Below are 21,635 nucleotides of genomic sequence, written 5' to 3'. Positions count from 1 at the left end.
GGGGAGGGGAGGGGAGGGGAGGGAATGGAAGGGAAGGGAGAAAGAATAAAGAAGAAAGAAGAAAAAGAAAGAAACAGAAGGAAGGAAGGAAGGAAGGAAGGAAGGAAGGAAGGAAGGAAGGAAGGAAGGAAGGAAGGAAGGAAGGAAGGAAGGAAGGAAGGAAAAGCAAGGCAAGGCAAAGTCAAGCCAGTATTTTTAAAATCAGGAGATATCTCCATTTCCTCTGTCTTTTTTTCGTGTGTTTGTTTTTTGAGACGGAGTCTTGCTCTGTCTCCCAGGCTTGAGTGCAGTGGTGCAATCTCAGCTCACCGCAAGCTCCACCTCCCGGGTTCACGCCATTCTCCTGCCTCAGCCTCCCGAGTAGCTGGGACTACAGGTGCCCCCCACCACGCCCGACTAATTTCTTTTTGTATTTTTAGTAGAGATGGGGTTTCACTGTGTTAACCAGGATGGTTTCCATCTCCTGACCTCATGATCCGCCCGTCTCAGTCTCCCAAAGTGCTGGGATTACAGGCTTGAGCCACCGCGCCCAGCCTCAATTTCCTCTTTCTTTTGAAGTCAAACAATCTGCCAATAGTGGGCACCAATTCCCAAGCTATAACAATCTGAGGGGATGCAGAAGGTGCTCCCACCCTGGATGCAGCACATGCCCACTGGTCGACCACAGTCCTCATCGCTCCACAATGCTTCCTGGCACTGTGGCTGGTGTGGACACTGACTGTCAAACTCAGGCTTTTTTTTTTCCTCACAAAGAGGAATACTTCTCTCCCTCCAAGTTTCTTCCAAAGGTTGGGGAGTGGGGGAAGTTAGACCAGGAGGGCTGTAAGTCATCTTCTTGTTTATGTTGTCTTCCTGACCCTCTTATTCCCCCGGGTTTGTGTCCTCTGGGATCAAATCCCAGCCCCTCCTTTCACAGAAGGAGAAACTGAGGCCCACGGAAGGAAGGCTACTCACTCAAGCCTCACCGTGGGTTCACAGAGCTTGCTTCAGGCTCCAAAGAGCAATGTCATCAGAAGGTTCTGGCCTGCTCTGTTATTATTATGGATGACAAAATATTAGAGAGCAATTTATACTTCATGATTCTTCATGTCATACAACAGTCCTTTAAGGAAAAAGTAGTTTTCTCATTTTACTAATATGGACAAGGAGATCCAAAGAGCATAAGCGGCCCATAGAGGGTCACACACTTTCTAGATCTCATTTGAAAAGTGAGGACAGTAACTCCTGACCAGTCTGAAGTCTAGGCCAGGTGATTCTCATAGGCCCCCATTAGCTCCACTATCCATGTGTCCATCGTTTATTTATTTATTTATTTATTTATTTATTTATTTATTTATTGAGACAGGGTCTTGCTCTGTTGCTCAGGCTGGACTGCAGTGGCGAGATCAGGGCTTACTGTAGCCACCATCTCTCTACCTCAACCTCCCAAGTAGCTGGTACTAACAGACTCGCACAACACCACGCCTGGCTAAATCAAACACAAACAAAAAAAATGGTAGAAACAGGGTCTCACTACGTTTCCTGGGCTCATCTTAAGCTACTTGACTCAGGTGATCCTCCCACCTCAACCTCCCAATGTACTGGGATTCCAGACTTGAGTCACTGTGCCTGACCCATTGTTTATTATTTTGGTAAACCTATATTGACCACGTCCTTTACTGCAGGCACTGGGCTAGATGTTGGGGATACAAATACGGAAAAGAAACAAGTCTTGTCTTCAAGGAACTTGAAGTGTGTGGGGTAAATAGATGTAGGTGTGGGAGAGCAGGAAGAAAGGCAATGGACAATTATTTGGGAAGTAGGGAAGCCTGCTCTCAGTGATTGCTTGGACATGTATTACAGTGCCTGGCATATGCTAAGCATGCCACAAATGATAAATTTTCTCATATTTATCAACAAAAATACATTACTAGCAAGGGGGAAAACTTTGCCACAAGGATTACTCACAAAGGGGGATGGGTGACTTCAAAAGGTTAAAAACAGCATGGGCTGGGCGAGGTGACCCTTGCTTGTAGTCCCAGCTACCCAGGAGGCTGAGGCAGGAGGATCCCTTGTTGAGCCCAGGAGTTCCAGGCTGCAGTGAGCTATGATCATACTACTGCACTCCAGCCTGGACGACAGAGCAAAACGCCGTCTCTTAAAACAAAAGAGAAAGAGAGAATATCTTTAGTAGGAAACATAAATCAATTTCTTCTGGGATGGCAGTCAGGTGGGACAGGTTGGGAGTAGTGTGAGATAGTTTGTGGACAGTTTATAGAGCTCTTTCTCAACTTGTTGTGAGTTCTTTTTAAAAATTTTTTATTGAGGTATTTTTAAAATATGCTATTTAATGTCATTTTCAGTAAAGAAAAATTCAAAACTTAAAGTATTAGCATGAATTTTTATCATTTATCTTTATATTATGCAATGCCAGTTTTAAATGCAAAAATAAGAACACAACTCACATGCAAAATCACTGAAATTACACAATTTGTATTTTGTAGCTTGAACATGCATATATATTTCATTCTTTCCTTAGCGGTGAAAACACTGCACAAAATTAAGTTAACTATTTTTATTTCACTCTTGATACATGCACAGCCAATCAATACTCTCTACCTCAGGCATAATACCAATGAGTAAGGAAGAGCTGAAGGAAGAGGAACTATGGGTTGCCCCATTTTTCCCTTTCTATCTATGTTGTAATACACGGTTGCCTAACACAGAAAAGTAACACCCCTAAGAAAGCATATGATAGGGTTCCCTGGTCATTCATGTTTCCTAGAATACTACTGCCTTCTGTTATGGGTTGAATGGTATACGTCCACAAAAGATAGGTTGAAGTCTTAACCCTCAATAGCTCAGAATGTGACCTTATTAGGAAGTGGTTCATTGCAGATGTCATTAGTTCAGATGAGGTCATATTGAGTAGGGTGAACCCTTAGTCCAATATGACCGGTGTCCTTGTAAGAAAACATGGCCAGGCGCGGTGGCTCAAGCCTGTAATTCCAGCACTTTGGGAGGCCAAGGTGGGTAGATCACCTGAGGTCAGGAGTTCAAGACCAGTCTGGTCAACATGGTGAAACCCTGTCTCTACTAAAAATACAAAAATTAGCCAGGCATGGTGGTGCACGCCTGTAATCCCAGCTACTGGGGAGGCTGAGGCGGGGGAATTGCTTGAACCCTGGAGGCACAGGTTGCAGTGAGCTGAGATTGTGCCACTGCACTCCAGCCTGGCAACAGAGTGAGACACCGTCTCAAAAAAAAAAAAAAAGAAGAAGAAGAAGAAGAAAAAGAAGAAGGCTACATGAAGAGAGAGAGAAGAAGCCCGCGTGAAGACACAGGCAGAGTTTGGAGTGCTGTAGCTATAAGCCAAGGAAGAACAAGGTACTCCAGTTGTAATCCCTGGCCAACCCCAAAAACCAGGAAGAGGAAGAAAGAATTTTTCCTTAGAGTTTTCAGAGGGAGTGTGGCCCTACTGACACACTGATTTGGGACTTCTAGTACCCAGAGTTGTGAAAGAAGAAAGTTCTGTTGTTTCATGCCCTCCCATTGTTGTACTTTGTTATGGCAGCCCTAGAAACTGACAACACCTTCTTTCTGTGTTCCAAAGCAACTTCTAGTTCAAATAGAAAGCATAGCCTCTCAGGTACTCCCCCTGCCCCATGCCCACTTGTACACACGATCCACTGACCTTCTGCTCCCTTTGAATGTCGTCAAACTCCATGCATCACAGGTCCACTGGAATTCTGTGCTCATGAGGCATGGGGAATAGCACATGCAAACAGAGAATGGAATGGCAGACGCTTGTCTCCTCTGCTCCCTGCATGCTCCACTGTCCTGAAGGACTTCATTTACAAAACACAGGTTCAACGATAAAATTTTCTATATGCATGGAGCTGGCCCTGGGTGAGAGGTAGGTTTATTTTTCACTTATTCCGTCTGTGCCTTTTTAAATTTAAAAAAGTAATGTGGACCAGCTTTATAAATGTCCTAGGTTTTGAGTTCTATTTGCAAAATGCTGCTTTTTTATTCTTCCTGCCTGGTTCTCAGACCTAATCTGCCGACTCATATCTCAAGAACTTGTAGTCAAGGATCATAAAGGATTTGGCAGATGTTCTCTTGACTAAGTAGAGCACACAATTAAAACTCGTTTAAAGGCATTGGATTGGTTTTTGGTTAAAGATCAAAGTGGTAATAAGGCAGATGTCTTCCGTCTGTCTCTATAAACCAAGCCAAACTTCATGCTTTTGGTCCTGAATGGAGCAGTGCAAACCATTAACACCACGAGGAAACACTATTCAAAGTATATGCCTCAACTTCCCCTGGACAGCTGAGTATGTGAGGAATTTATATGCTTGACCCTGTCAGGATATTCACTGCAGTATGGTTACATGGAAGCAAATATTCACTGCGATGTGGTTATACGGAAGCAGAAGGCTAGAAATGTATGGACATTCCCAGGCTAAATGTCCATACATTATGATGGATCCATACTATGGGACTACGGGATGCCATGCAGTTCTTTGGGCACTGCCATGAAACAACAAAACAGAAAACAGCAAGGCACACGAGGATGTGTAGAGTATGCTACCATTCATGTAAAAGGAGGAAAAGGCATGAATGTCTATGTGAATGCATAAATCACTTCCCAAGGAAACGTAAGACTCTGGTTATTGTTGGGGAGGAGGAGAACAAGGCCTGGGGACAGGGGGAGAACATGTACATTTTGCCACGTTTGAGAGTTTGTATCATATGAAAAGCAAAAGGAAAGTTCAGTGCAAACTGGGCAGTTGATAATATTACAGTGAAAATATTAGACCAATTTGTCCTTTAAGGAAGATTGAAAAGAGCAGATTTTTCTTTTTTTTTTTTTTTTAGGGATACATAAGAAAGCTGAAGATAAGTAGAATGCACTTGCTCTAAATCTGTCGTTCCCAACCTGTGAGTTTCAGAGGTTGAGGGTGGAAGGATGGTAACTGACTCATGGTAAGCACTTAATAAATGTTTAGTTTTTGAATGGCTTAATGAATACTTCTTCTTGGCTTGGTTGGGGGTGGATGGGAGAAGTGATTCCAGTTGCGTTGGTACTTCCTGCTGCCCGGCACAGGAAGCCTTCTCTGCTAAAGGCACCTGTGGACTGTGACTCAGCACAAAACCATCAGTTTACTGGTGCAATGTATATTTACTCTTCAGAAATACTGAGAAAATGAGGGACTCTGGAGAATGATACACAAAGTGGTGTGGAATGACTATGCTTAGAATCTTACTGGAATAGCCCCTGGAGAAAAGCCCAAAGTTTTTGCTTTCCCTCTCAGTTATCCAAACTCCTGATAATTGATAGCTAAAGTTTAGGAAAAGGGCAGTACAAATTAGTGAATAATAAAGGCCTATCTTCCTTCAATGTACCCAGCATAGAAAGATTGGGAAAGGAATAATACTGCTATGAAAAACAAAACAAAACATCAACGCTGTTCATTGTTGTTGAATGGAGGAACCCTCTAGTACATTTTGATATATCAGGTGATTATTTTAAAGTAACATTCACTCTTTTTTTCTGGTTATGAAATAATGCATATTTCTTGTTGAAAATCTAGAAAATACAGAAATATTAGGAAAAAAAGTAAATTAAAATGTACCATAATCCTACCACTCTGATTACACAGTTAATATTTTTGCATATGTGTGTATGCATGAATGTAGTTTAACTGGGATCGTACTCTAATCTTTTTTTGTTTTTATTCATCCCCTTAAAGACAGCTTATTCTTTCTCTTGTTTTTGTTTTCAGAGGCATCGTCTTGCTCTGTTGCCCAGGCTGGTGTGCATTGGCACAATCATGGCTCACTGCTGCCTCAACCTTTGGTGCTCAAGCGGTTCTTCTATTTCAACTTTCCGAGCAGCTAAGACTACAGGTGTATACCACCACACCTGGCTAGCGTGTGTGTGTTTTGGGGCAGGGGGCCTTGCTATGTTGCCCAAGCTGGTCTTGAACTCCTGGCCTCATGTAATTCTCCCACCTCAGCCTCCCAATGTGCTAGGATTGCGGGCATGAGCCACCGTGCCCAGCCCAGTTTATCCTTTTTATTTAATAAATTATAAACATTTTCTCCAATTCATTTTGCATCACTTTAAAAAAGTTTTTACGAGACAAATAATTATTAAACCAGTTCCCTGTTCTAATGGTTCACTATAATGAAAAAGCATTTTTGGTGAAACACCTTTGAAATAAATCTGCTTTTTTAAAAAGAATAAATTTCTATAGGTGGAAGAGTTTGATCAAGTAACACAGTTTAAAATGTTTTGATTTATGTTGTCTAATACAGTTTAAAATGTTTTGATTTATGTTGTCTTTCAGAAAGATGGTATTAGTTTATATTCCCAACAGCACTGTGTATTTACCGAAAGTCCTTAACAAAAAAGTGCCCCAGTTTTTTTTAAAAAAAGCTTTTAATTTGTGTGCTAGGGAGTATGAGCATTTTAAAAATAACATCTATCCATATGAATTCCTTCTTTGACGACATACCTATTCATGTCCTGCATCCATTTCTGCATGTAGGGTGTTAATGTTTTACATACCGATTTATCAGAGGTCTGGAAAGTAACACCAACCTTTTGTCACATTTGTTAAAAACATTTTCTCAAATTCATCATTTGCCTTTTTGGTAATGATAATTGATGTATCTAAATCTTGTACATTTATTCAAATATGTCTACTCACCTTGCCCTTTGGGTTCTTCCTATGCCTTAATATCTAGGCCTTCCCCTCCGTATAATTTGTGTATGTTTTCTTCTTCTTCTCTTGTGATTTGCTTGTTCGTAGTTCTCTAAGTTCTTGTATTTATTTTGGTGATATTTAAACAAGCCCTTAGTTTTACTTTTTTCCCCAACATAATTTATTAAATAATTTAGCTATTTATACTTGTCCCAACAAAGTGAAATGCCACATTTATCATTCAGTGAATTTTTAGGTATATTAAGTGTTCCTAGCCTTCCAGTTATTCCACTGATGCTTAATCCATCCATTCTTGTGTCAACACTACACTGTTCTAACTATAGTGTTGCAATACGCTTTAAGATTTGATAATACAGGTCTATCTCCCCAGGTTTTTGTTTGTTTGTTTATTGAGATGGAGTTTTGCTCTTGTTGCCCAAGCTGGAGTGCAATGGCACGATCTCGGCTCACTGCAACCTCCACCTCCTGGATTCAAGTGATTCTCCTGCCTCAGCCTACTGGGTAGCTGGGATTATAGGCGTGCACCACCATGCCTGGCTAATTTTTTGTATTTTTAGTAGAAACAGGGTTTCACCATGTTAGCCAGTTTTGTCTCAAACTCCTGACTGCAGGTGATCTGCTCGCCCTCGGCCTCCCAAAGTGTTGGGATTGCAGGTGTGAGCCACTACGCCCCGCCATCTCCCCCGTTTTTAAAAGATAAATTTCTTAGCTTTTCTTGCAGATATTCTCCCATTTGAATGTTAGAAAACATGTTAAATGCCCCCTCCACCAATCTATGCACAACCATTAAAATTTTATTAAATAGGGTAATTTGGGTTAAGTTGGTGTTTGTACCTCTATTCGTTCAAGCCTTATTGTGTTTCACCCTTTGTAACGTCTTAAGAGCCTGCACATTTAGTCAGTTTATGTTTAGTTATCTTACACTTTCAAAATAGTTCTTTTTGTTTGTTTGCTTTACATTAAAACTACTCTTCAAGGTCCAGTTGAAGCTTATCAAAGTTGATTTAATTTTTTCCAGGTGGGTCTTCATGTGCAGGAAAGCAGTCAGAAACTAAAGGCTCTTCAGTCGGAGTTATTTATTGAGTGTTCACTTTATACCTGGTGTAGTGATTATCCCTTTACATGCATTATCTCATTTAATTTTCAGCAGGTTGGTGCAACTTTTATTCCCATTTTACACACGAGGTTCTGAGTTTGAGGAACTTGACAAAAATCACCCAGTTGGTAGGTGGATCAAAACTATCACAAATATCAATCAGCCAAGAAGGATAGCTCAATGCTATGCCATCAGATGGCCTGACTCAAAAGAATGACTTTCCAAAAACAATCAACTGAACTAAAAAGACAATGTTTTCCATCCACCGGAACCGGCAAAAAAGCCTGGTTTTCCTCCAGCGTGAGGTGTGGAGAAATATTCGGCAGGAGCACAGTAAATACCAGTGACTTAGGCTCCTTTAGAATTAGGGACTCGTGGGTGAACAAGGGTGATTTTTCTGCAGCTTTAACAGGAATTGTCCGTTTGGAAATCTACCTCCCCATGGCAAGGCAGGTTTAAAAGAAGAGGAAAACAAACAAAAAAGCAAAAACAAAACAACAACAACAACAACGACCAAAAAAAAAAACAAAAACAAAAAAAGAGAAACAGAAGAACAGGTGGAACCGACGTAAGGATGGCTAGAGCAGTGCGCGCGGAAGGCAGAACTTTCTGAGGGCGTCCTGCCCGCACGTTTCACGCGCGGTGCGCGCAGGTGGCGCCGCGGTCCCTTTGCTCCCCGCGCAAGTCGGCGAGGTGCCCAGAAGGCCACCACTAGCTTCAGCGAAGGTGAGAGGGAAGCTTTCCGCCGAAGCGAGGGAGGAGGGCGGGCAGGAAGCGGAGCCAGAGCTGGCAAAGAAAGGCTCCAATTCCCAGCCCCCCGCCCCGCGGGGCGCGGGGGCGCCGGCAGCGCATGCGCGAGGCCCGGCCCCCAATTCCCCCAGCGAGGGAGGGAGGCCCCCGGCGGCCGGGAGCCTGTGAGCCGCGGCGGGACCCGAGCGCACGCAGGGGCGCGGCGACGGCCGGGGCTAGCCGGGCTTCGGAGGTCGCCGTCGGGAGTGCGGGGCGCCCCGGGCGAGGGTCCAGCTGCCAGCAGGCACCAGAGGGCACCGCTGGCTCGGCACTGGGAGGGGCCCGGCGCCCGCAGCCCCCCACGCCCAGAGAGGATGCGTGAGTTTCGCCCCGGCTCGAGGGCAGGATGTGGGAGCAGGACAAAGGCTGGGCGGCGGGGGAGGAGTTGGGGACGGCGAGCCGGTGGCCGCCGCCAGAGCCCCAGCCTCGAGCGAGCTAGCGGAGTCGACAACTTTCTCTGCAACTTTTGCAAAAGGGAAGATAAAAATTCTGCAAGTTGTTGCACAGCTCCATATCGCCCTGTGTCCGGTGAGCAGAGGGGAGGGGGCACCGCAGCCTTCCCCGGACGGGAGGCGACCGCCAGCTCCTCTGAGCGGCGCAGGAGGGGGCGCCCGCCCGGACGCGGGGTCAGGGGCGAGCGAGGATAGGGACACCGGGGGTCAGAGCTGGGGGCACGCTCTGGCCGCTGAAGTTGCCCGTGTCCACGCAGGGTGCGCCCTGAGAGCCGGGTAGCCTCGGATAGCGGCGCTGCGTACGCGATGATGGATGAGCCGTGGTGGGAAGGGCGCGTCGCCTCGGACGTCCACTGCACCCTGCGCGAGAAGGTCAGTCCCTCCCTGCCCTTGTCACTCTGGGTACAGTCTTCTTCGGTCTCGACTTCGTGTTCTCAGGTCGCCTGCGTGAGAACTCAGAACTCCTGGGTGCCTTTCTTTCCTCCTACCCTTTACCTTCTCCCGGAGTGTCTGAGCGGAATTGGGGGGCGGGGGTTAGAGACTGGAGATTGGAGAGATTGAAGTTGGTTTTTCTGATAAGGAGCTCAGAACTCTGGGCCAACTAGTCGGAGATAGCCACTGTACCACTAAGGCAGTACTTCCTATAGTATTGCCACCCTAGGTTATTTTAAACCGTACGTGAAGGGGTCTTTAAAAAATATTGTGTATTCATTCTAATGTGTAATTTAAGAATGTGTATATATCTAGCAAGCTCTGCATTTGCGATTTTCCATTTATTGTAATAATAATATAGCAGTTTATTTTAGAGCAAATTTATTTACATAAAAGTAGTGACGCTATATAAAGGTAAGTGGTAGTACAAGGAATATTATGGCCAAACACATGTATCTATGTGTATATCTAGAATGGGACCGAATGAAATTTAAGGAACACCAGTGTAGTTGAAAGAGGCTACAAACCTGGGAGGCTGAGGGAAGAAAACAAAAACTCCCCTGCCAGTTTGCCTCTGGTGGCAGAAGGTGGTTGGGAGCAGCTGAAATGTGATCCCTGCACACCCCTCCCCTCAAGGAGAGAAGGGCTGAGGGGCATTGGGAAGGTGGAAGAGTCCAGGTGGGCTGGAGGCATGGCCTGTGTGTGTCTTGCCTCCAGCCCCTGGGCTGAGACTGGCAAGGGGTGACTTGGGGAACAGGTGTGAGGTAGTGAATGGATTGGTTTCCTAGGGCTGCCATTACAAAGGACCACACAAACTGGAGGACTTAAAGCAACAGAAATTTATTTCAGCTCTGGAAGCTGAAGGTCCCGGATCAAAGTGTTAGCAGGACCATGACTCTCAAAAGGCTCTAGAGGAGGATCTTTCCTTCTTCCTTTTAAATTTGCTGGTGCTTGGTCATCCTTGGCATTCCTCAGCTTGTAGGTACATCATTCCAGTCTCTGCCTCCAGATGCCTGTCATATGGTTCTATCTGTGTCTGTCTGTTTTCTCTTCTTACAAGGATACCCAATCATTGGAGTAGAACCCACCCTAACCCGAAGTGATGTCATGATAATTTAATTACGTCTGAAAAGACCAAGTAAGGTCGCATTCTGAAGGAAGTTCCAGATTGACATGACATTTGGGGGGACACTATTGCACCCAATACAGGGAGGAAAAGGTCTTCCTAGTGTGGTACCTGAGTCCCCACACAGGTTTCACAGTCAGTGCATTTGTTCGAGTGTCTGGAGGAGCTCTGCTTAAAGGGTCACCAGCTACTTAGTGTTTTGTCCTCATTGAGTAGCTGTCTTCCAGTCCAATTAATGCTTTTTTCTTTTCTTTCTGTACCTGCTGACCTGTCTCTGTCCTGCGTTGCTCGGCAAGGCTGTAGCTTTCCTCTGTTCCCTTGGTCTTCTTCCCAGAACAGAGTGGCCAAGCTGTAGCACATTCCAGGCATCTGGACAAGAAAAAATCCAGGTCTTGTTGGTTCGGTTGAAAAGGAAGGAAAGTGGTAGGGGTATGGTCCTGGCCCTTTTCTGGAGGTGGTGGCTGAATGGAGCTAGTGAGGACTGCTGTGGAAATTGGGCTTCTTTGTTTATCATAGACTCAAGTGGTTGTCATATTTGCTCATAGCTTCTGAGGAACGACTTCGACCTGATTTGCCCCTTTCTAGAGAGAAGGATTTCTAAGAGCAATAAATGCCATTTGTTTAGTTACCTGAGAATGCCCAACCTTTTATACATAAGGGAGGATGTCCTAAATGTTCCTTTAGCTGCTCAAAGAAACAAGAAAATCAATTCTCCATGAACTGCTATAGTCATGTCATAGTGCCATATGAGTTTACTATTGGGCTCCCCACCTTGGAGAGAAGATGGGTTTGTCCCAGTTTTGCAGGTTAGAAGTAGAAAATTCACCCAAGGACTGATGGCCAAGGTCAACCTTGACTTAAAGCTGGACTTATTAGGGCAAATCCCAAGTTCCTTTGGTTATAATGTCCCATCTCCTCAAAATACTGCTATTGTTCTCCTTTATTTCCTCTCCCTCTTCAAAGAAGAAAATGCTTCTTCAAAAATTTGGCTTCATGGAGTTTGGCAAGAAGAGTGAAGACTAGGGGAACCTAGTAGCCATACTAGCTTCACCTTCCTTGAGGAATGAGGGCTGGCCTTTTGTTTTTCCCAGATAGGGTAATTGTTTTTCCTCAAAAGTCTACTCTGATAATGTTTCTAACACTGTAGAACAACTTTACAAGTGCCTGACACACAGGAGACGCTCACTCTTTGTTGAATGTTGCCAGATGAATAAAGAGCATGTTTACATATATGCTGTGTAACTGTTACCATACAACCACAAGCAGTTATCCTCACGTGACCCACACAGGAGGCGAAGCTGAGATCACTGAGACAGTGGGAGCCCCACTTTGTCAGATATGAGATTCCAGTCTAGCATCATACTACAGGGTATCAAAAACTTGACACCGTGGAAACAAGTCTTCGTATTGCATGCACACTAGTGATGGAAGCAAAACCCTGATCTGCTCGTTTAACCTCTCTAAATCTGGCCCCATCTTCCATTCTTCCCAGAATAGCCAGAATTTAGATTGTGTCATTCTCTGCTTAAAGACCTCCAATGTCATCCCACTGCACTTACAATTCCCGGTTCTTACCACTGTGTGGAATACCCAGCACAGCCTGGCTCTGGCCTGCTCTCTGACCTTGTCTCCTACCCGCTCCCTACCCTCCATTCCATTGCTCTTGAGCCACACTGACCTCCTTTCTGTTCCTGGAACAAGTCAAACTTGTTCATGTCTCAGGGCCTTTGCACTGGCTCTTTCCTCTCTTTGGATTCTGTGTTTCTCAGACTGTCACATGGTTGCTTGTCTCCCTTAATCTATTGCCGCCTCTCCATGTCACTCTATTAAATCATTTACCAGGATCTGAAGTGTTTTTTTTGTTTTTTTGGGTTTTTTTGGGGTTTTTTTTTTTTTGTTTTTTTTTTTTTGTTTGTTTTTTTGAGATGGAGTCTCACTCTGTTGCCCAGGCTAGAGTGCAGTGGCGCGATCTTAGCTCACTGCAACCTCCGCCTCCCAGGTTCATGCCATTCTCCTGCCTCAGCCTCCTGAGTAGCTGGGATTACAGGCGCGTGCCACCACGCCCAACTAATTTTTGTACTTTTAGTAGAGACAGGGTTTCACCATGTTGATCAGGCTGGTCTCAAACTCTGACCTCGTGATCTGCCGGCCTCGGCCTCCCAAACTGCTGGGATTGCAGGCGTGAGCCACCACGCCTGGCCTGAAGTTATTTTTCATTTGTTTGCTGCCTTTCTTCCCACACTAGAATACATGCTACACAAGAAGAGGTCTGTGTCTGTCTTGTTCCGTGTGGGGACCTCAGTGCCTGGAACACAGCCTCCTAATGTGTATGGAATGACAAGGAGGATGAATAAGTCAGTTTTCGCTTTTGTCTTCTGTAAGCTGGGAGAAATGTTTTACAGCAATGTTAGAATTAAGTGAGTGAACTTCAGAACAGTGTGAGGTGCAGGGTGGGTACTTGGCAGGCATTGTCCTCTCCGCTTAGGGTTGCTGTGAGACACTGATAGCCCGTTCCCATAGTGCTGTTCAGAGTAAGGCTTAGGGTTTGTGACCACCCTCCAAGGGGTCCACACACGTGATAGGTAATCCTTGTGAGAAAGGCACTGTTAGCCAGTTGGACCATTGGTCCTGTGATGGTGTTGAAGCCGGGAAAGGGACCAGTTTGCCAAAAATCATGTATCTGCTGAGGGCTGGGACCCAGGGGTGAGACCCCATCAGTAAGACCCTCTAACCAGCCTGGCATCCTGATGGGTGAATGCGGGGAGTTGAACCCTCTTCCAGCCCAAATTTCTCAGGAGAAATCTCTCCCTCCGCTTTCTGTCAGCCAGCCACCTTTATCCCATGCTCAGCCCTTAAATTCCTCCTTGGATCCTTCTTCCTGTTCCTGTTGCATCTGCAGAAGCCCACCTAGAAGCCCGCTCCCTTCAGCTCCTCTCCTCTGACCTTTCTGCTGGGGGTGGGAGTGCCAGCCAGTACAGGGATGTGGGGTTTCTTACCTGCTACGTGTGTGCCCCTTGACCCACTTCCCTGAACCAAAAGGAGGAGCAGATTGTCACCAGGCTGGTGTCACCAGTGAGGAGGCTGCTAGTGATGTTTTTCTGGTAACCAAGTCTATGCCAGGTCTGTCCAGATTAAAACTCGGGGCCACTTGTTTTTTTCTTGAAAGATGCATCTACCTAAGTTTAAAATTAATAGAATGTTGAATCCAAGAACTAATAGATTTTGGTGAGTGCTGGTTACAATGATGGAATGAGAGCATTAGATGGTACGCAGCTTGAGGGCCACGTTCCTTGTCCCCCAAGCCTCTCCTTTGTCATGTGTCCTGGCCCCACCCTCATCCTTGCTTCTTTCACCATCTTTGTCACCCTGCATAGTGACTTGTCCTACCCACTAGACTATGAGCTCCTTGCAGGTATGAGGTGTGCCTTGTTACCTTGGCATTCCCAGACCAGTATCTGAGTCAGAGAGGGACCTCAGGGTGTCCCTCGCCTCACCTGATGCAGGCACAGGCATTGTGAGTGCACAAAAGAGTGAGACAGCCCCAAATGGACTCTTCTGGGAAATGCTGAATGAATGCTTGTGTGCAGGGATGCTTCCTGGGAGTCCTTCATCTCGTCTTCCGCATCTGCCAGGAGATGCCCCTGGCCTGTCCCGTAGAGTCTTTGTGTGTCTGGCCACAGCATTGGCTGTGGTGTCCAGCACAGGATCTGGTTGCTGGAGGATGCCGCCCCAGGTTCCTACAGACCTGCATGTTCTCCTGTCAGGTAACGTGGGACAGGAAGTTAGAAAAGCAATTACCCACGAGGCAGGTTTACTGGCCTGGACCAAAGTACAGCTTAAGGATCTTAGGAAATTAACTGCAGGTCGAGCCCAGATAACAGAAATGTAGATAATTCCTCCCAGACTTCTAACAGGAGGTCCCATTTCTCTTCCTGAATTTTCTGAGCAGCAGAGTAGATATAACTTGCACTCTTCTCCTTTTGATTTATGCCCATTTTCCACATAATCTTCACTCTCTAATTAGAAGGAAGTAGTTATGTTAGTAAGCAGAGACACCACTGTGACTTAAGGCTTCTTGAGTGTGTAGAAGACTTTCTGAATATAGGGATTTCTGGAGTTCTTTTTTTTTTTTTTTTTTTTTGAGACGGAGTCTCGCTCTGTCGCCCAGCCCAGGCTGGAGTGCAGTGGCGCGATCTCGGCTCACTGCAAGCTCCGCCTCCCGGGTTCACGCCATTCTCCTGCCTCAGCCTCCCGAGTAGCTGGGACTACAGGCGCCCACAACCGCGCCCGGCTAATTTTTTGTATTTTTAGTAGAGACGGGGTTTCACCGTGGTCTCGATCTCCTGACCTTGTGATCCGCCCGCCTCGGCCTCCCAAAGTGCTGGGATTACAGGCGTGAGCCACCGCGCCCGGCTCTGGAGTTCTTAAGGGTAAAAATCTCCCTCCCAAAGCCATGTTGATAAGCTCTGCTTGACATGAGCTGGTAACTTTATCTCCCTGGGCTCCAGGGATCCAGGCTCTAGGGACTCCCCCCTTCTCCTCCACTGGGTGTTTTACCTTCTCCCAGGATGGGAGTCATGTGATACCTTAGGGGTCTTCTCGTCCTGCTCCAGACTTGAGATCTGCAGAGCAACCAGCCACCTAATGCGTTTTTTCCCCTTCCTGAAGCTTACTTCATTGCACGTTTAGAGGACTTCAGCTCTGTGCAACCACTTTTTTTTTTTTTTTTTTTTTTAAGGCGGAGTCTTGCTCTGTCGCCCAGGCTGGAGAGCAGTGGTGTGATTTTGGCTTACTGCAACCACCACCTCCTGGGTTCAAGTGATTCCCCTGCCTCAGCCTCCCGAGTAGCTAGGATTATAGGTGTGCACCACACCCAGCTAATTTTTCTATTTTTAGTAGAGATGGGGTTTCACCATGTTGGCCAGGCTGGTCTCTAACTCCTGACCTCAGGTGATCCACCCACCTCGGCCTCTCAGAGTGCTGGGATCACGGGCATGAGCCACTGCTCCCAGCCACATTTCTTAAACCAGTGGACAGATAAAAGATGTTGGATTTGCGACTGAATCTATGCAAAGATCTTCCAAAACATGAACAGCAAACATTTCGTTTAGTGATGGTTATGCTGGTAGCTACTGTTTATTGAGCACTTTCTAGATTTCAGGCAGTGTGCCAGCATGCTCACATATATTACCTCATTTACTCCTCACTTCGGCTCTAGTGTTGGGATTAACCCCAGTTTACAGACAAGAAACTGCAAGGCTCAGAGAATAAGTGTCTGAGATGAAACCGCAGATTGTATCAAAGCTTGAACGTAAATTCATTTTAAAAGTATCCAATTTAACAAAAAATGGAAATACAAAGCAGGGGAAAATTGAGGTTCTGTCCTCCATGACACTATAGGCTCTTGTGTTTTAGTTTGTTTTATGGCACTCTCCAAGGGATGTGCTCTCCCTAAACCACCCTGGAAAGCTGGCTGCTATGGGCACGGGCCTTTCTCTGGGCATTGGAAAGGGCTAATGCCTAGGCCAGGGTCGCCTTTATTTGGCCCTGGTGGGTGGCTATGCCTGGGCCTCACCTGTGTGTGGTGCCTCTCCCCTCAAGTGATTTGGCCTCTGCCATTGCCTGTCCCTAACTTGCCAGGGAAAAGGACACCTCAGGGCTCCCTGCTCTTGCCAAATCTGACAGCTGGATAAGTGGTAGAAATTCATCCCAGCTCATCCTCAGCCCCTGTGTCAAAACTGCACCATTTTTTAGTGACTCCTGAAGCTTGCACACCCTTTTATTTATCTCTTCCAACATCGGTATTTTTTCTCACTCTTTCCCCTAAATCCCTCAAATTTCCCCACTTCAAGACTGAACATCTGTGTCCTTATAGAAAGTAGTGACCTAGCCGGGGACGGTGGCTCATGCCTGTAATCCCAGCACTTTGGGAGGCCGAGGTGGGTGGATCAGGAGGTCAAGAGATTGAGACCATCTTGAACAACAAGGTGAAACCCGTTCTCTACTAAAAATACAAAAAAAAAATTAGCCGGGCGTGGTGGCATGCACCTGTAGTCCCAGCTACTCGGGAAGCTGAGGCAGGAGCATGGCTTGAACCCGGGAGGCGGATGTTGCAGTGAGCTGAGATCGCGCCCCTGCATTCCAGCCTGGCGACAGAGTGAGATTTCCTCTAAAAAAATAAAAAGTAGTGACCAAGGTCCATACTCAACAAAGGGCTCATGGATTTGGGTGGGTCATCCTCCACTTGGTTTTTTCCATTCCCTTCCCCTCCTTCTGAGCTTCTGCATCCCTCAAGGGGAAGTCCTCCCCAAATCACAAGATGCTCCCAGATCTACCAAAAAGAAAGTGTTCCAAACTCTGGCAGTGGGATGTGTCTGCCCGACTTAGTTACAGCAATGTGTCATTCAGGCCTTTCAAACTCAAATGCTGGCTTTGACAAGCTCTTCCCTCCTCTAATAGCAAGGCTGTCTTATGGCAGTGTTCTTCCAGTGAGACCCTAAGCAGTCTGCCCTCATGACCCCTTCCTGGAGATGAAGGTGTGGGGGCTTATAGAATAAGGAGAAATTTCCTGCAGTCTGACCTGCAGAGGTGATTCAAGCTGCCTTAGAAGTTGTATACAGAGGATGGAAGATGGACTGGGAAGAATTGAAAACCGCAAACGAGGTTGGGGGACAAGATGGGCTGCCATTCAAGATAGTGTCTAGCTTTGAGACTGACTGCAGTGTTTCACCCGTATTCTGGAGGAAGCTGGTGACAAAACTGAACCAGCACTTGACGTTGTTGCTTGAGTCTTTTAGGTCTTAGAATACCAAAATGCTCAATGTGTGCACAATACCCAGTCAAGACACGGTCTCAGCGTGCCTTACCTGTGGCAGAAGCAAATTACCTTTGAAGGCTTCCTTGCCTCTGCAAAACCACGACAGCAGTCCCTGCCCCACCTGCCACCCAGGTGTCCCAGGGAGAAAATGGGTGTGTGTGCACCCCATCAATCTCCAGGGCCTCCAGATCATGAAATAGGTAAGGGACTTGGCTGGGCACCCTGGTTGGCTGGGGAAGCCTGTGCTGTCTAAGGGAGTGGAGGACATTCAAGACTTGGAGCTGGCCCTGTGCCCTTGCCCTTGACTTCTTTGTCTTCCTAAATCACACAGTCCCTCGGGTAAAGGGAGTGCAGCCAACAGTTCTCTGGTATGTCTGAGCACCTGGCAGAAAGAGGTGACACTGCGACTCTGCTGTTCTCTCTTTTTCTTTTTGAGTTATTATACACACACACACACACACACACACACACACACACACACACACACAGCGTTTGTTTAGGAAATGGCAAAAATGAATACAAGCAAATAGAAGAAAGTAAAATTCCCCTCACAATCCTACCACTTGGAAACAATCTCGGTTGACATTTTGGTGTGTGTTCTTTTCTGTGCATGTCATCGCAATACCTTTTTTTTTTTTTTTTTTTTTTTGGTAGTAAAAATGGAAAATGCCGACCAAGTGCAGTGGCTTACGCCTGTAATCCCAGCACTTTGGGAGGCTAAGGCAGATGGCTCACTTGAGGTCAGGAGTTCGAGAACAGCCTGGCCAACATGGAGAAACCCTGTCTGTACTAAAACTACACAAATGAGCAGGGTGTGGTGGTGAGTGCCTGTAATCCCAGCTACTGGGGAGGCTGAGGCAGGAGAATCGCTTGAACCTGGGAGGCAGAGGTTGCAGTGAGCCGAGATTGTACCATTGTACCCCAGCTTGGGCAACAAGAGCGAAATTCCATCTCAAAGAAAAAAAAAAAGGAAAATATCTTGTTGTAAAACACTTTGTCTATTTCCTACATACATCTTTCCATATCATTCTTTTCCACCCAATTCCTGATTATCGGACACTAGCAAAGAATTAGAAACAATCAGTTGTTTGTTTAGAATAGGTAACACATGAATGTGATTTTGAAAAACCACACTATACAAAAGAGTAGATGGTGGAAAGGCTTCCTGCCACCCTTGTCCCCGAATTTCCCTCCGCAAAAGGTACCACTGATCCCGATTTCTCGTGAATCCTATTCTGTCCATAAGAAAACATAAATTATGTGTGCTTTGACACGAGGTAGTATGAATTACACACTTTCCTTTACCATTTCATTATTTTGATGTTTATTTTATTATTATTATTATTTATTTATTTATTTATTTATTTTTATTATTGAGACAGAGTCTCACTCTGTTGCCCAGGCTGAAGTGCAATGGCATGATCTCGGCTCACTGCAACCTCCACCTGCCAGGTACAAGTGATTCTCCTGCCTCAGCCTCCTGAGTAGCTGGGATTACAGGCACATGCCATGACGCCCGGCTAATTTTTGTATTTTTAGTAGAGATGGGGTTTCATCACGTTGGCCAGTCTGGTCTCAAACTCCTGACCTCAAGTGATCCGCCCGTCTCAGCCTCCCAAAATGCTGGGATTACAGGCATGAGCCACAGTGCCTGGCCTCATTATTTTAATGTTTAGATTTTAATAATCTAAATAACTTTTATGAAACCATGAACAGAAGGGTTTTTTTTGTATATTTTGCTAATTGGAGCAATAATGATATATGGTGGGCACTTAGGAAATTTGTATTGAACAAATGAATAGATGATTTCCTTTTGGTCATTTTCTATTCAAGTATATACATTTTATTTTACAAAAATACTATCAACTATATCACAGTTTCATAACTTTTTTCCTTAACTGCACATGCTAAATAACCTTCTATGTCATTTTCTATCCTTCTGCAGTCCCATGCATAATGTTTTATGGATGCATCATGATTTCACTAACTCATTGCATTGTTGGATATTTAGGGGACTGCTTATTCATTTTTTAAAAATTGAGGTATAGTTTACAGCACAATATACATATCTTAAATGAATATACAGTTTATAGTGTACAGTGAGTTTTTACAAACATATATACTCATGTAACCACCACCATAATTAAGACATAAGGTCAGGCACGGTGGCTCATGCTTGTAATCCCAGCACTTTGGTAGGCCAAGGGGGAGTGGATCACCTGAGGCCAGGAGTTTGAGAACAGCCTGGCCAACATGGTGAAACCCCATCTCTACTAAAAATACAAAAATTAGCTGGGCGTGGTCCCAGCTACTCGGGAGGCTGAGACAGGAGAATCACTTGAACCTGGGAGGCAGAGGTTGCAGTGAGCTGAGATTGTGCCACTGCATTCCAGTCTGGGTGACAGAGAGAGACTCTGTTTCAAAAAAAAAAAAAGATGGCTGGGCACAGTGGCTCACACCCAGCACTTTGGGAGGCTGAGGCGGGCAGATCACGAGGTCAGGAGTTCAAGACCAACCTGGCCAACGTGGTGAAACGCCATTTCTACTAAAAATACAAAAAATTAGCTGGGCATGGTGGCAGGCGGCTGTAGTCCCAGCTACTCAGGAGGCTGAGGCAGAAGAATTGCTTGAACCCGGCAGGCAGAGGTTGCAGTGAGCTGAGATTGTGCCACTGTACTCCAGCCTGGGTGACAGAGTAAGACTCCATCTCCAAAACAACAACAACAAAAAAAAAAAAACAAAAAAAACACAGGACATTACCATCAACCTAGAAAGTTCCTCATCAGTCCCATCCTGCCCCCAGCCTTAGGCAATCACTGATCTGCTTTTTGTCCTTGTAAATTAGATTTGTCTTTTCTAGAGTTTCATATAAATGGAATTATATGCATGGACTCCTTTCTGCCTGCTCTTTTTTACTTAATGTCATGCTTTTGAGATTCATCCGTGTCGTTGTGTCTATCAGGAGTTTTTCTTTTTATTGCTGATTAGTATTCCATTTTATGTCTATAAAATTTTGTTCATCCATTTCCCCACAAATACCTTTTTGAGTTGCTTCTAGTGTACCATTTGATTTTATATAGCACTGCTGTGGTGATCCTTGATTTATATCTGTAAGTATGCTCAGGAATAAGTTCCTAAAATGGAAGCGCCAGTTACAGGGTCTGATTTTAAGAACCTTGCATATCACCAGGTAATAAATTCCCACAGGACTGCACTAGTATACTTCCACTGGTGGTATGGAAGAATGCTTGCTTCCCAGCAACTTTGCTAACCCTGGATATTACCCTTTAAAAAAAAATTAGTACCATTTGGAGGGGTTAAAAAAGGTGTCTGAATAGCTGTGTTTAAAAGGAGCAGGAGCCGGACATGGTGGCGTGCACCTGTAGTCCCACCTCCTTGAGAAGTTGAAGTGGGAGGATCACTTGGGCCCAGGAGTTTGAGGCTGCAGTGCGCTATGATCATGCCAGAGTGAGACCCCTATCTCTTTTTTTTTTTAAAAAAAAGAGTGGGAACCCAGAGTGGGAAAACAACTAGAGCCAGGGTGTCCAATCTTTTGGCTTTCCTTGGCCACATTGGAAGAAGAATTGCCTTGGGCCACACGTGGAATACACTAACACTAATAATAACTAATGAGCTAAAAAAAAAAAAAAAAAAACACAAAAGAATCTCCTAATGTTTTAAGAAAGTATGAATTTGTGTTTGCCACGTTCAAAGCTGTCCTGGGCAGCATGGGGCCCATGGGCTGTGGGTTGGAAAAGCTTGTGCTAGAAGATGGCAAGGCAAGAGGAAGGGAACTCTGAATCCTTTCTAGGCTGCATGGAACCCCATTTGCAGCCCGGAACTGGCCTGAGACCTGCATCAAGGGCTGGATGAGGGCTGTTAAGGTGACCTGGCTGGAAAACTCCTCCAGCTCCGTCTTAGCCCATGCATCCCAGTGTGTGCTGCCCCTGGTAACTGGATCCTTCAGAGGCAGAATTTGAATCATCCTGAGGCACTGAGTGCCTTGTAGGTCCCTGGAGCAGATGGTTCCAGGCCCTGGGCATTCTTGTGATAGGGATACCCACGCCATGCCACCAGCTGCTAAGTCTGGAAGTGGTCATCACGTGATTTGAGCGGAAGGGTTGGGGGGACACGAGGAAGGAGAGGAGGTCATTCAGAACAGAAGCATCGGGAATTGGATAGATTCTGTTATTGTAAGGGAAAGTTTTAG

General features: G+C 45.6%; 2 protein-coding genes across 10 annotated transcripts in view; both read left to right on the top strand.

Moving 5' to 3' along the window:
* The window catches only part of C1QTNF2 (C1q and TNF related 2), a 57,712-nt gene extending 51,928 nt beyond the window's left edge, over positions 1-5,784 (top strand). Inside the window, exons 4-5 of the transcript XR_012414324.1 lie at positions 4,861-4,968; positions 5,769-5,784. The gene's annotated coding sequence lies outside the window, so the exon portion shown is untranslated. The remainder of the gene's footprint in view (positions 1-4,860; positions 4,969-5,768) is intronic.
* A 2,636-nt stretch (positions 5,785-8,420) lies between these two features.
* CCNJL (cyclin J like) overlaps positions 8,421-21,635 on the top strand; it is a 61,943-nt gene continuing 48,728 nt past the window's right edge. For 5 of the 9 annotated variants that reach the window (XM_073994696.1, XM_005558432.4, XM_073994701.1 and 2 more), the window contains exons 1-2: positions 8,716-8,916; positions 9,308-9,422. In XM_073994696.1, coding sequence (XP_073850797.1) covers positions 9,357-9,422 — 66 coding nt within the window. In that variant the 5' untranslated portion in view covers positions 8,716-8,916; positions 9,308-9,356. Of the gene's footprint in view, positions 8,536-8,715; positions 9,127-9,307; positions 9,423-21,635 lie in introns of those variants that run through there. The other 4 variants (XM_045394477.3, XM_045394478.3, XM_015452221.4 and 1 more) reach the window with 3 other exon arrangements.

This window comes from Macaca fascicularis, chromosome 6 (genome assembly GCF_037993035.2).
Source record: "Macaca fascicularis isolate 582-1 chromosome 6, T2T-MFA8v1.1".
Taxonomy (NCBI): domain Eukaryota; kingdom Metazoa; phylum Chordata; class Mammalia; order Primates; family Cercopithecidae; genus Macaca; species Macaca fascicularis.
The sequence above is the reverse complement of the archived record's forward strand: the minus strand, read 5'-3'. Positions and strand labels throughout refer to the sequence as shown.